Here is a 13,237-nt window from a genome sequence, read left to right on the forward strand (position 1 = left end):
TGGTGATTATAGCTTAAAAAGATACAAAATATTGCTTGCTTTTCTGTAAGATGTCACCGTTGAAAGCTATTGTTTTTGGATGTTGGTTACACTAAGTTTATCACTGATAAGCTGTGACAAGCATTGTTACAGTCATTTTAAAGGACAAATGATTTAATCAATCATTGCATCACAGCTTTAAAGCAGTCACTGGTTGCATGCCTGGTATTTATATTTATTTATTAAACACCACACAAGCCAGGGAGTGATTCAGTATTCCAGTTTTTAATCATCATTTCTGTTTTTATTTAAGCAGATATTTCCCAATAGCATTGTACATGTCTGGAACCTACAGAGTTCTCCCATGACTACCCAACCTTCTTCCCACCTCCATGCAAAGTTTCAGCATCATTCATCATATCAGTTTCTTTAATGTCCAGTCTGTCAGCTTGCAGGAGTGGGGGAGTCGAACAGCAAGGGAGAGGGGGGGAGGAGGGAGAAAGAGGTTTTTCAAAGAATTAAGAGTCAGAGCCCTCACCAGGCACTGTTCATCATACACTCCCACACAAAGAGTTATGGGTGGATCCAGTAGAGCTGGATCGAGTCTATCGAGCCTCTGAAATCTAGCCACTTACAGGTCCTGTGCAACTCCCAATACTCTTGATCAGCTGTGAGGTATCTGACGCCTCAATCTCCAGCAGGGTGAGTGAGGAGGTAGGGGGCTTTTAAGGCTGGAAGCTGGTGTAGAGTGTTTCTGCGGTCTGTGGTAGTTGGTTTCACCCGCTTCAAAGCATGAACGGCTTTGGCAAACACTGCCCTCTGCCAACTCGGAGGACGGAAAGGAGAATGAAAGGGAGAGAGCTGGGGGTTAAAACAAAGATGGAGTATTTTAAAAATACATCTTTGCAGGTTGAGTAGGGTGACAGACTGACACAGGGAGAACAAGATCCCAAGAATAAAAGCAAATACAACGGCAAACATTCTCTGACTCACACCCTAATAAAACAGCCAAAAAAAAAGGCAAACAAGCAATTCAATCAAACCATACAAAGTGACATCAGGCCTTTCCAAAGTGACATCAAGTTTCTCTTTTTAAATCCCATTCAATCCCACTGGTCTTGATCAGTTAAGTCCATCTCCCATTGGCTCCTCTTTATGGCTGGTCAGCAAGGTTAGGGTCCACTCTGAAACAATGACAAGAACAGGTCTCAATGGCCAGGTGAGACTGGCTAGATGAGACCATGCTTGTCATGGTTATTTCAGCATTAACATCAGTGACACAGGCAATGATTTCAGCAGCATTATCAGGGGACTAATTGACATAGTACAACATTACAGCACATTCAGAAAAACAGAAATGCATGACGCAGGAGAGGTTCAAATGGTGATCTTGCACAATGGAAAAATCAAGTTTGCTTTATACAATCACATTTCATAGCAAAGCTGAACATTCCACCAGTGAAAACTTTTATACCTGTTGGAGTCAGTACAGCTCATTCCTTGAAGCACCATTGTACAGCTAAAATGGAAGTTTGTAATACGACACAGAACAAGTACTGGGAACAGTAATTAGGCTCTAGGGCATTACATTTCTATGCGTCACTTTATGAATGCTAATCTCAATCAAATACACTGCAAAGTTTTCACATGATTTACCTAACAACCAAGTATGGAGTTAGACGGAAACCCAAAAGAATGAGGCAGAAAGAGGGCTGACTGACAGTAGTAGGAGGGGACCCCAACCCTGGTATGCAAATGTTTAAAGGTGCCACTCTGGTGCTCAGTGGGGGAGAGGGATTCTGGAGGGCAAAAAAGGCAAGGAGAGTGATAGACCTCTCTTCCTTCTTTAAATCTCAATCCTTCCACCGAGGGCAAGAACAAGAAGGGAGTGTCGGAGCAAAACAACACAAAACAGTCCTGGAGTGCTAAATCCTCCTTATATTCCTCTCTTTTCTCCTGTTCATCGCGTGAACAGATGAGAGGAAGCAAGGAGGAGGCAGGGGGTGGGGGTGTGGTATATGAATTAGGTACTCTTTGCCCTCTACCTAGCCTCCTCCCTCCTGTCCTCCCTCTTGATACGAATGGGCTGGGAGCCATCGGCAGGCTGCTGGACCCAGTTGTTATCATGGAGCCCAACACGGCAGCCTGGTGTGTCCTTGTCTGTGCGCCGGCAACACATCCAGTAGGAACGTCCATAAGGCAGGTCATGGTGGTAAGGTTTGGGGTGCCAACGGCACAGGGAAACGTCCCCACGCTCATACTGTCGCTTACACTGCTTGCAAGGATCATCCCTGTAGAGAGGGTCTTGATTCCAGCGTGAATCCACTGCCCGCACCCCATATGTCTCGATTAACACCTTGAAGTAGTGGCAGGTGCACTTGAGGGCTGCCAGTGAACGTGTTGGCAGATAGCTGAAGATGTTGACCATGATGTGGTCGGGCAGCAGCAGCATGTACTGGCGTGGTTCAAGGAGGCGCTGAATCTGAAATCGGATCTCCAGGAAGTCATGGGATACATGGCGGTAAAGGCGACACAACGAAGGGTCTGAACATTCGTCCCCAACACCAGGAGAATCTGGTCGAGGTGCCCGATCCCCTGGGCCCACTGCCACTCCAGTCCCAGGGCCATTGTTGTTGGCACAGTCCAAAGAGCACACTCCTGACCCACTGCCAGTGCCTGTTCCTTTTGCATCCTCCTCTGGACCCCGAGGGGGCTGAAGGAAAAAGAGCTGTCCAGGAGGGGGATCATCTGATGAAGGTTCAGTGGAGCTGCCTACACCCCCAACACCCCCTCCCCCACTAGGCATAGCAAAACACACAGTCTCCTCCTGCACATTCTCTGTACTGTCCTTGCCATAAAACACACATTGGTCCACAGCACCTGTCACCACAACCTCCACATGGAAGCCAGTCACTCGCTCCCGTCCCATACCCACAGCTTTCTTCTCTACAGAAGAAAGCTCCTGGCTTGGGTCTGGGCTGCCACAGGCCTGTCTGTCTGGGTGATGGAGGTCTCCATCTGGTTTGGGAGCTGCAGTTGTGGCGGCAAGCAGCAGACTACTGGGGTCTCGAGATGAGGGGCTGACGAGCTGGTAGAGATCACAGGTGATTTTCTCTTTGGCCCTGGCTGCTGCCTGGTTACCCCCTCCACCACAGCTCATAAACATACAGCGGGACCTGCTAGCTGGCTCCAGCTGAGATCGCGGGTCCAGATTTGACACCCGGAAGGCTATCCTAACCTCACCATGACTGTGGCTGGGGGGTGGAGGAGGGGTTAACAAACCGGGCTCCCTTCCTCTCCTATGCTCCTTCTCTCTGTCTCGATTAGAAGAGTCTGTTCCAGGTCCGGGACCCAGATGGAGCCGATTCTCCAGGTTCTGGGACTCAAAGTGCGCAATGGCCTGGGCTACCCTGCATGACTCCTGCTGCGCCTCCAGCTCCTGGTCTGTCTGGATGGGAGATGATGACTCCTGGGCATCTTTGGAGGGCTGGCCATTTGAACTGTCTGATACAAACACCACAGGAGTGGGGTCTGACACTGTGCCCCGGAGAAGGGTGTGCTGGTGGGGAGTAAGGCCCTGACTGTGAGTGGTTGTAGGGGGCTGGTGGTGTTGGTTCCCATGAGCAGCCACAATTCCCTGAAGGGCCATTGCAGTCCTCTGCTCAACCAAGGCAACCATTTCTGCCACAGACAGCAGATCTGTCTCATTCACCCCTGCTAAAAGTGGCTCATCAGGGCTCGAAGGCGCAGGGGAGGAGTCATGGCTGAGGTGTGACTCTGAGGCTTGGGAGCGAGTTGGAGGGTCGTAGGATGAGCAACGTCTTCGTCTTTTGGCTTTACTGCAGTCAGTTGCCCAGTTACCTTTAACCTGTGAAGAAATAAATCACAGTTATTTGAAAAATAACCATACTGTACTAAAACCTCTTACAAAAATGCAATTTGGTGCTGCATATTTTGTTTCAGCCTCTTACCTTCATGGCGCTGGGTCTGGGCTGGCCTGCCCCACTGAACTGGTGTGCAACAAAAAAGGCTATCTTCTCCTTGGTGTTGCCTGGCTTAATGACATACCAGGTGTCTAACAGCACACGGCCATCCTCCATCTGGGACCCTGAAGAGGGTGGTGAGGGAGGGGCTGAAGAGGAAGGAGGGGCCTGGCTCTCTGACAGGGAGCTGGAGACAATCTCAGGTTCAGGTGGAGTGTTCTCTGAGCCCACATCATCCTCTTCTCCATTGTCTTCATGTACCCCCACTGTCATCCCCCCATCTTCACTTCCATCCGTCCTTCTGGCCGCTTGAGAGGGCTCAGCTTTGCAGAGGGAAGGGGACCCTGTCCCACCACCGCCTCCGCTGCTGCCCCCTGATCCCGGGCTCCTTGCTTTGTTCTGGGAATAGGTGCCAAAGGGACGTGGGCACCACAGACGGATGTGGGAGAAGGTGTCTCGGTCCATCAGGATGAGGACCCCCGGGGCATATCGGCATCTATGCTGGCCAGCAAAAACACAGAGCCAGAGCTCTCATCGTTGGCTCCCTGTTCCAGTGCCAACCTGATGGGCACTGTTTGTCACCAAGCTCACCAGCAACACTGGGCATACAACCTGCATCAACAGAGAAAAAAAAATCACGTAAGAGTGGAGTTCAGACAGGGAAGGTAGAATGAAAAAAGGAAAGAAAAAAGGAGAAATGGCACAGTCATGTATGAGTTCAGTCACTGAAAACAGTGTTCATATCTCTAGAACAACAGTGCTCATCAGGGTGGGAATCAATTCAGATAATCAATGACTGATTGAGGCTGTGCTGAATCGCTGCCTCAAGGTACAACTCAGACAGGGTGTTAGTATTGTGTACCAGCAGCCCAGCCACCAGACGAGAGAGCAGAACTATCATCAGACTACTAACTGAACTAATTACAATTGGCCTGCCCTATACTTTGGCCAAACTCAATTGTCAATTACATTTGCTACAGTATACCAAGATTTTCTCCCTCGCCTTGGAGCCTCTAAATCAAATTAAAGGGATTCCATTTCAGGTTTGGTGTCTGCAGCTAGTAGATGAAAGGAATGAAGGATGGAAAAGCTCAGAATGCACTCTGCCCATGCTCCCCTCTCTCTTCCTGCTGCTCTTCTGCATCCCAGTGCTTCAAAGAGGACTTGCTTAATAGGAGGCAACACAGGGAGGAGCATGCAGGCATATGCTGGACCTATTTTTAGCAAACAGCAGGAGGGGGTGGGGTAGTAGTGAAACTACTGTAGCTGTTCTCCCTGTCCCCACCCCTTTCTCTCTGCTAAAGAGCCTATGCTAGAGGCTAGGAGGGAAGCCTTCGGTTCACCCAGCATGCTTTGCTTCTGCAGCTATGCCAGCTGTAGGGACTGCCAGGAACGTGCCAGCATGCTTAAGGAGAGGAACAAGTGGCAAAGGAGCAACATGGCTGACCCACTGCTCATCTGCAGGCCTCCTCTGTATCTGGCAAAAGCTTGAACACACAGTTACGCTTCATCTGTTCATCCTGAGTTGCTTCCAAAAGCAGTTGCTGCTTTAAGGTTATTCTTTATATATTACATGTTACAACTGTATAATGGGATTAAACTGGAAAGGGCTTTTCTTTTTCATGCTAACTTTAGACTCTGATCAGTGTAATGTCTTCATAAGCAGACAGTAGAACATCAATATCATAGTTCTGCTGTTCCAGACATAAATAGTCATAAAATAGTATGAATGATGAGATACTTAGGTGAGATAAATTTTAACTCTCCAGCTAATCACCTTAATTATCAGTATGGAACAGCCACTCCAGTCATCAAACAGCCCAATATAAATTATGTTTAATTCTTGTTTGTGCTATGCAATTTGGTATCTTCTGTTAACACGAGAGTCAGACCATATGTTAACAAGCACAATATCAAGAGGAAACAGAAGATGCGATAAAGGTGAGCGCCCCAAATCTTTAACGCTATATGTGCATTGAGTAAAATCAAAGCAATGCCAACGATTCTCAGTAATGGTTAAAACTGTAAGCAACACAATGATGATTCTCAAAACAACTCACTATGTTCTTAACAGAAATGTTACAAACACTTGCTGAAACATAATACAGTAAACTTAACAAACTACTGGGAAATGTGGGTCATAGCTACAGTTCCAACTTTCATCAGACTTGATGCAAAAGATGTGTGTGTTTGTGTGTGTGTGTCTCACTGTCCAGAAAGTAGCACACCCTGCTCTGCTGAGCATGCAAAATGCAGAACATTTACATTTATTCAATGCCCTTTATTGGGCATCAACCTCAAATTTATGCACATATTGTCAAAAAAAAGACTTGGAATTGTAAATTTTTTAGGTTTTACATGGAAACACAAACTGACACAGGTGAGTGAGACACACCTGAAGTATCAGCCTACATGGAGCAGCATGGAGTCTGGTGCACACAGCTGCATAGATCAAAATGAGAGAGAATCTGTTGCAAGGGAGTTTAAAAAAAAAAACAACAACAAAAAAACCAATATCACAATACAAGTCATAACCGTAACATTAACTAACTTACTCTTAAGAAGTGCAAGAAGTGCAGAGAAAGTTGTGGTGAGCAGGCATATGGAAAAAGAGATGCAGGGTGTTAACATCTTTGTTCTGACAGTAAGTTAGTTAAAACTGGCATAGGGAAAAACACAAGGGCCAATCATCCCCTCAATCATCAATACACAATTTGATCAACACAAGCTTACTACAGTTCCAGACATGTGGTTAACTCCAATAGGAATTCATGAATAAGCATCTTCATGTACCTATACAGTGTTAAATTCTTCACAGATTGCTTGGTTTGCCTCTGGAGTGTAACATAAATTTGAAAAAAGCTGTTTGGATTATTTGCAACCATTTGTACTGGCTCAGCATGTCTCTCACTCTGACAAAAATACCTGGTGTAATGCCTAAGAATAATGCAAATTTAAGTTTCGGAGTGTACACTACAAGATAGTACTGCACCAACTATAACTCCTACAGTGGTCCACATGACTAATGCAGAGCTCTTGCTGCATAACACAAGGCTGATCAAAGAGCTTTCTTACAAAAAAAGTCGATGTATTTGTGGAGGTTTGGTTTTTCTGACTTTAGATCACACAGTAAATTTAGAACAGGTCATTGTCGTGCTTCAATCACACTAAATGGGTGGTGCTTTGTGCCTTTGGACTAATGGAACGGCTCAGAGAGGTGCAAAAACTAAACACCGCCCACACAGTGTGGTGAACCAATTCAAATGCTTCCTCTATAATCACACAGCAACAACTCAGCTAAGAGCAGGCAGATTATACCGTTGTGAGGAAAAAAAGCTGGTGAACCTTTTTTACTGCCCTTTCTCTCCATGATCCCTTGTGACTCTCTCTCTCTCTTTAACTGCTTTTATTCTCTACCTCCTTTCCATCAGCTCTTCTTTTACCCTCCCTCTGCATCATGCAATCCGTCTCTCAAAACAGACTAGATGGTATTATAAGAGGGGCCAGGGGAGAGATGGTCTGCCCACTGAGGCCCTCCAGTACAAAGTCACACACACATACATAAAAATAAACACTGAACATCATCCACCTTAACAAACTACACAGCAGAAATATTAGCTTTGTCATTTCTTTGAATTTAGTAGAGTAATAGATTTATTAGAGCAGATAACTCTGAAACCACAAGTATAAAAAAAAGTCTTGTGCACACACAGCATTTCTGAATTGTCCTCCATCTACACCAAAACTTAAAAAGATGAAAAAAGTCTCTTCTTCCTCCTCTGTGCAGTGTAACCACTATTTGGCAAGGATTGCAACACTCACAGCCTGGTTACTCCTGTTAGTCTCAGTTCCATTCTGGCACCTCCTACTCTCTATGATCACTTATATTGTATCATCCATCCATTTTCTATAATCCGTCAGGGTCACGGGGGAGCTGGAGCCTATCCCAGCTGACTACGGGCGAGAGGCGGGGTACACCCTGGACTGGTCGCCAGTCAATCGCAGGGCCTTATATTGTATTGGTATAACTTAATCACAACTAGTCTGTTGTCACTGTTAGAAATTCTGTTGTCAGATGATGGTGATTCATAAACTCTAGGAGTGATGTATCATCATTTTTCTTTGTCTTTTTCCATCCACATTAAACACCAATATTATCAGATCCTGTCTGCAGACTGCCTTTCAAGTTTTGAGCTTAAGCTGGCCTTAGATGCTAATTCAATCAATTTGTTTTGAGATAATGCTTATTAAGAAATGTATTATACGCTATTCAAGGCATGGGGTCTCTGTTAGTAGTCTCTCTATTAAACCTGAAAAACTTCCTCAAAGTTAATTTTAACTTTCCCCTATACAAATTGTTCTATTTATAAATGGTTATCAAATAATAGCAGACTTAAGTTAATAGTCATGTTAATTATGTCTTACTCTCAAAATTACATAAACTGTTCTGCTCAAATCCTCTAATACAGCCCAACTAAATTACTGTTTCCAGGGTAACCGAAACGTTTGCTTGTGCTTCACCTCATACATGTTTTTACCTGCTGCCATTTTCTCATGACTGTCTATGGGTACTGCACAAGATGTCTCATCCCTTCGGTGTGTCCATCACCAACACACAACTCAATATTTGTTCTTGTTTATCTGGCAAGTGATCTGCTAGATTTGCAATCCCGAGGTGATATTTTTACTTGTCCAAGAAAAGCAGGCGATCCTTACTGCTGAGCCCCGCTATTGTGAAAGAGAGTCTTTACATACGCTGTCCATTCCAGTATCTCACGTCCAGACACACCCAAAGTCTTCTCAATCACTTTTCAGTTCTTTACTCCAAGAAAGTCAATTAATTTGGCTCTGAACTACTTTGTTCTCTTAATTTGACACAATTCTCTTAATTTGACACAAATAAAGACTTGGGTTTGGTCCTAAGTTTTCTGCGTGAACCTAATCCTTTAAATCAGCACAACCTAATCCTTCACAGCAGCACTACAGTGACAGGGTCTACATCATTAGCCCTGTTTATACCTGGCAATGAACATGCATCTTGGTTAATCACAAATGGACAGCTATAAATAAGAGTGAACGCTTCCAAAGATGCAATGAGGACTCAATGAGACTCAATCGTTCACACCACAAATAGAGTAAGTCTGGGACACATATGGTCACATTCTTAACAGCAATGTGTACACAAATGTATCCAGGGCCATACTGATGGACCACCTACTCAACTGAATTACTGATTTCATTTTCTTCAACGTAAAGCAAATTATGTTTTTGTGCTTTCTTAGCTGCTAAAATAAGCAGATGTTTTGTTTCGCACTGAATTTTTCAACTGATTTCATCATTTATAACAAATTCATGGTAGAGGACAACATTTTATTGAAGGTAAACATGTCAAATTTTAGTAACCTGGAACCAATAAAGGGTATTTCTTTGTCACCTTTGAGTCCCCAAACTTCATTAATAAATTGAGCCATTTTGTGAGATGCTGCATTACAAGAAATGTTGAAACTTTGTGAAACACAGCAACAAAGTCTTGACTTTTTGGGCCATCTTATGAATTTGGCAAATGTTATAAATTATTTCTTTCTTTGTTTAAAATCGTATTTGTTTGTCCCATTATCTACTTCTACAGGGCTGCCAGTTAAAAAGTGTCTTTATTGTTTGTTATTATTATTTGGTCTTTGGAAAGCTTTGTGTGTTTATTCAGGGTTCAACGTTAATGTTGTTTTAAGGGAGAAGTGGATCAGAAATCTACTAGCTCAAAGATTTTTACCCTATACAAAGTTTTATTAATTTAACCATCTATTGATGGTTAGCAATCAATAACAAAGATTAAAGTTAATCATCATCTTTAATCTTATCTGCCTTGCCTTCAAACTTGTAGCAAACTGTAGCAATATATAGAGTTTTGCCCCCCATCCACTGATGCCAACCAACTAAAATCCTGTTTGTGGGATAATTAAAATGTTCGATCGTGCTTCACCCACGGATATGTTAAGAGAAAATGGGGTATACAGCATCAGAGCCAGGGCCCCATTCATTCCTATGAAAGTTGCTCAGGGATGCATAAAGCCAAAAATGATCAACTTCCTGGTATAAAATTAAAATACAACATGCACACTAGTGATTTCAGTCAGCCGAGTTGGGAAAGCAAGTTGCTAGATTACTAGCCTGAGGAGGGATTTTACTTGCCCCGGGCAAGTGGACAGTCATTATTGTTGAGCCCTGTTATTTGCATACAGAGAGGGGAAGTGAGACCAGAACATAAGCAGTCACTCAAGACATGTGTGGAGACAAACTGTAATGCCACGTTAGCCCTGACATAGTTTGAATTGTCCATTTGTCACTGGATCAGCCAAGACACGTTAATACCAGGTATAAACAGCTTGATTAGGTACCCAAACAGTCAAATTAACAGTCAATAGACTCTATGTATGTACTAAATACCTAACTCTAACTCACACATACAGAACAAAGCAATTTTAAACGCAGCTAGCTGGTAGAAGGCGTCAATGTGGATGACACTACCTACTGTACCACGGTGTGCATACGTTAACCATATCACAGATTTGTCTGTTTAAAATAAAAGGAGAGCTGTGTCAAGTGAACCAGACAAGACACAGTAATTTTGCTATTTAACCTCCATACATAGACATCATATCTATAATACATTGTACATTATTCCTCCTATCAAGTTTTTCTAACACTGTAAAAAAAAAAGTCTGCCTACACACAAATTCGCTTACTCACGCTCAGAGGCAAATGCCTGTGGATTACTGCAGCAATCAAAATGTGGAAATCCACGTAATACTCACTACACAGCTGTGTACAACATACAGGCACAAATAGTGAAATAGTGATAGAGAGATACTGATCTGTTCATAAATTATTATCTTGCTGTACATAATGAGAGAATGACAGGTTTGTCTCATTACATTAAAACTAAATTTCAGCTGGACTGGGTCATTTCCCTACACAAATCAAGAGCAGTCTGGCATGCTCTATCACTATGATAATGATTTCACTATGTCAGGTGCTTGAAGTTCAAAACACTGAGTATACCACATCCCCATTGAATGGTAATTTAAGATTTAACAAGGTGGATTACCAAATGAAGCACTGATGTCAAAAGCTTGCAACTTCAGGCTTTTGAAGTGTGTTGTTTTCCCTTAAATCTAACAGCTCAAATATCCAGAAGCTACCCTTGCAAAAAAAAGTCAACCTGATAAATGCATAACAATTTTACTGCAACTCAGCCCCCTCATACCATCTTCAGGATCATCAACACTCATTAACAAAGCATTTTAGAGAGACAACCAAAAGCTGACAAATGACAATACAGAGTCATGCCACAGTGTCTTAGCTCAATCTACCACTCTGCATTGGTGTCTGTGAATACAATGCAACAGAAGTACAGCCACCAGGTCAGCTTTCCTCCAGACTGTCAACAGAACAATAGAGCTGAGTGCATCACTTCATCACAACAGTCTGCTTTGGAACATTACTACATCACGAACAGCCTTTCAGTCAGGACTATGGTTATCATGAAATGAGAATTTTAAACTGCCATATAATAGCATTAAAAATATGTGAAATAACATGAAGAAGGGAAGAACGTTCTGAGCACACAAAATAGGTGTAGGGCCATTTAGGTGTAGGGCCATTGTGTTTGTGTGAGCATCTGCCGTTTGTGTTGTAACATCGTCACAAGTTAGACTTTGATGCAAGCTTTGATACTTTAATCACAATGGCCACTGTGTCAACACAGTCTGTTCTCCTACTTGAACACCTGAAAGAAAGAGGGTAAGTTATGTATTGCTTAACAATATCAAATCAAATAGCACTGTATGTAAGTGGGCTACTTCAACTGATTATTTTTAGCAATAACAATGATTCTTCGTTTTTAATATGCTGTTGTTCCTCAAACAGAAACCACTGTGGAATTGTTCGTATTTACTTATCCATTTGCACATGTCGCCGAGCAGCAACTATTTTTTCCCAAAAAAAAAAGCGTTAACTGGGTTATTAGTTTATTTGCATTTGCAACACTCGATAGCTCGCATAGTCCTTACTGTTAAAATACCTGCAGGTCACTTGATCAGTACTTTTCCTCGTGCTGTTTTAGAAAACCTTATAACCTAAAAATGGCTATAATTCTGCTACATTATCCAGTGACAACCACCAAATGCGGTCTCAAGCATCAAAAACTAGCAGCAACGATATTCATCTGATCGTTCATTTTAACTGAAGCAATCACCTCTGACTGTCTTGATGAAACGTCTTTGGTCATTCACTAGATGGTTAACCAACTAGCAAGTTAGCAATTAGCCTAATATTGTAACCTTAGTAACATGTTCAGCGCCTTATTGGTCAAATAGTCTATTAATACTTAATATAATCTAGTTCCAAACCAACTACACTTCTAATAATTTAGCATTAAAATAGTTAATAATAGCTTATCTAGCTTACAAGGGATAGCTGCACATTGTAAATAGACCCGTCATTAGCTAACGAGCTTCCTAACTGGATAGCACCTGCATAATAACATAACAGCGCTTGCTAGCAAGCTAACAAGATGAAAAAAATCCCTCAACGTTTCATTTGCTAACCCTGCTTACCTTAGCAGCGTTATCTCCACAAATAGCCTTGCAAACTGTCGATGACAAAAGTTTCCTCGCTGTTTTTCGCTGTCACCAAACCAGTATGTCTGGTTAAATGCAGGTGACACGAGTTAACTATCCGTGTCCACGTAGCTAAGCTAGCTCACTCGCTGGCTAACGTCGACATTAGCCAGCAGCTACTTTCTGTTATCAACCTTGTCTAGTGATGGCTGCTATCGAGGCCTGTCAGTTATCTGAACAAAGTCTATGTGACTGTACGCCTTGTTAGGACTCTGAGCAGTCGCTCTTCCACTATCTCTGTAGAAGTGACACAAGCTTTTACGGTATGTTCTCGGGGATACCAAAATAATCAGTGTCAAAACGGCAGAAGGAGGAAGGCCATCTTGTTGACAAGCAGCTGCATAAGGCCCACAGCCAATAGCAATGCAGAGTCGGTGGTGTGCCCATATATGGCGTCTGCACAGCTCCCTCCCTCTACAGTCCCCTGCACCCCCCACAGCCACTACACTTGACCAAACTGTAAAATCGCAATATCGAAAGGTCACTGTGTCAAAGCATTAAGACAGGTGGGAAAATCCATATATATTTACACGGATAGTACACTAACAGTATGCATATTCTGCATACGAATATTATCATTCTCTATCAGCTTCATAT

At 43.1% G+C, this 13,237-nt stretch overlaps 1 protein-coding gene across 4 annotated transcripts; it reads right to left on the minus strand.

The window, feature by feature from the left end:
• Positions 1–244: 244 nt before the first annotated feature.
• fbxo46 (F-box protein 46) lies at positions 245–13,006 on the minus strand. Of its 4 annotated transcripts, XR_006843338.1 has the most exons (5): positions 12,578–13,006; positions 6,358–6,430; positions 3,951–4,574; positions 1,636–3,847; positions 245–1,163 (listed from the first exon to the last, which is right to left on the minus strand). XR_006843338.1 is itself a non-coding variant. In XM_046388521.1 (4 exons), exons 3-4 carry the CDS (start codon positions 4,425–4,427, stop codon positions 2,021–2,023), a joined length of 2,304 nt encoding a protein of 767 aa, XP_046244477.1. In that variant the 5' UTR covers positions 4,428–4,574; positions 6,358–6,404; positions 12,578–13,006; the 3' UTR covers positions 245–2,020. The 4 variants fall into 4 exon arrangements, 3 of the variants coding, with proteins under 3 accessions (XP_046244477.1, XP_046244475.1, XP_046244476.1); XM_046388521.1 differs by having other exon boundaries at positions 245–3,847; positions 6,358–6,404; XM_046388519.1 differs by having other exon boundaries at positions 245–3,847.
• Positions 13,007–13,237: the final 231 nt, after the last annotated feature.

The sequence above is a fragment of the Scatophagus argus genome, chromosome 5, assembly GCF_020382885.2.
Source record: "Scatophagus argus isolate fScaArg1 chromosome 5, fScaArg1.pri, whole genome shotgun sequence".
NCBI classification, from domain to species: Eukaryota; Metazoa; Chordata; class Actinopteri; family Scatophagidae; genus Scatophagus; species Scatophagus argus.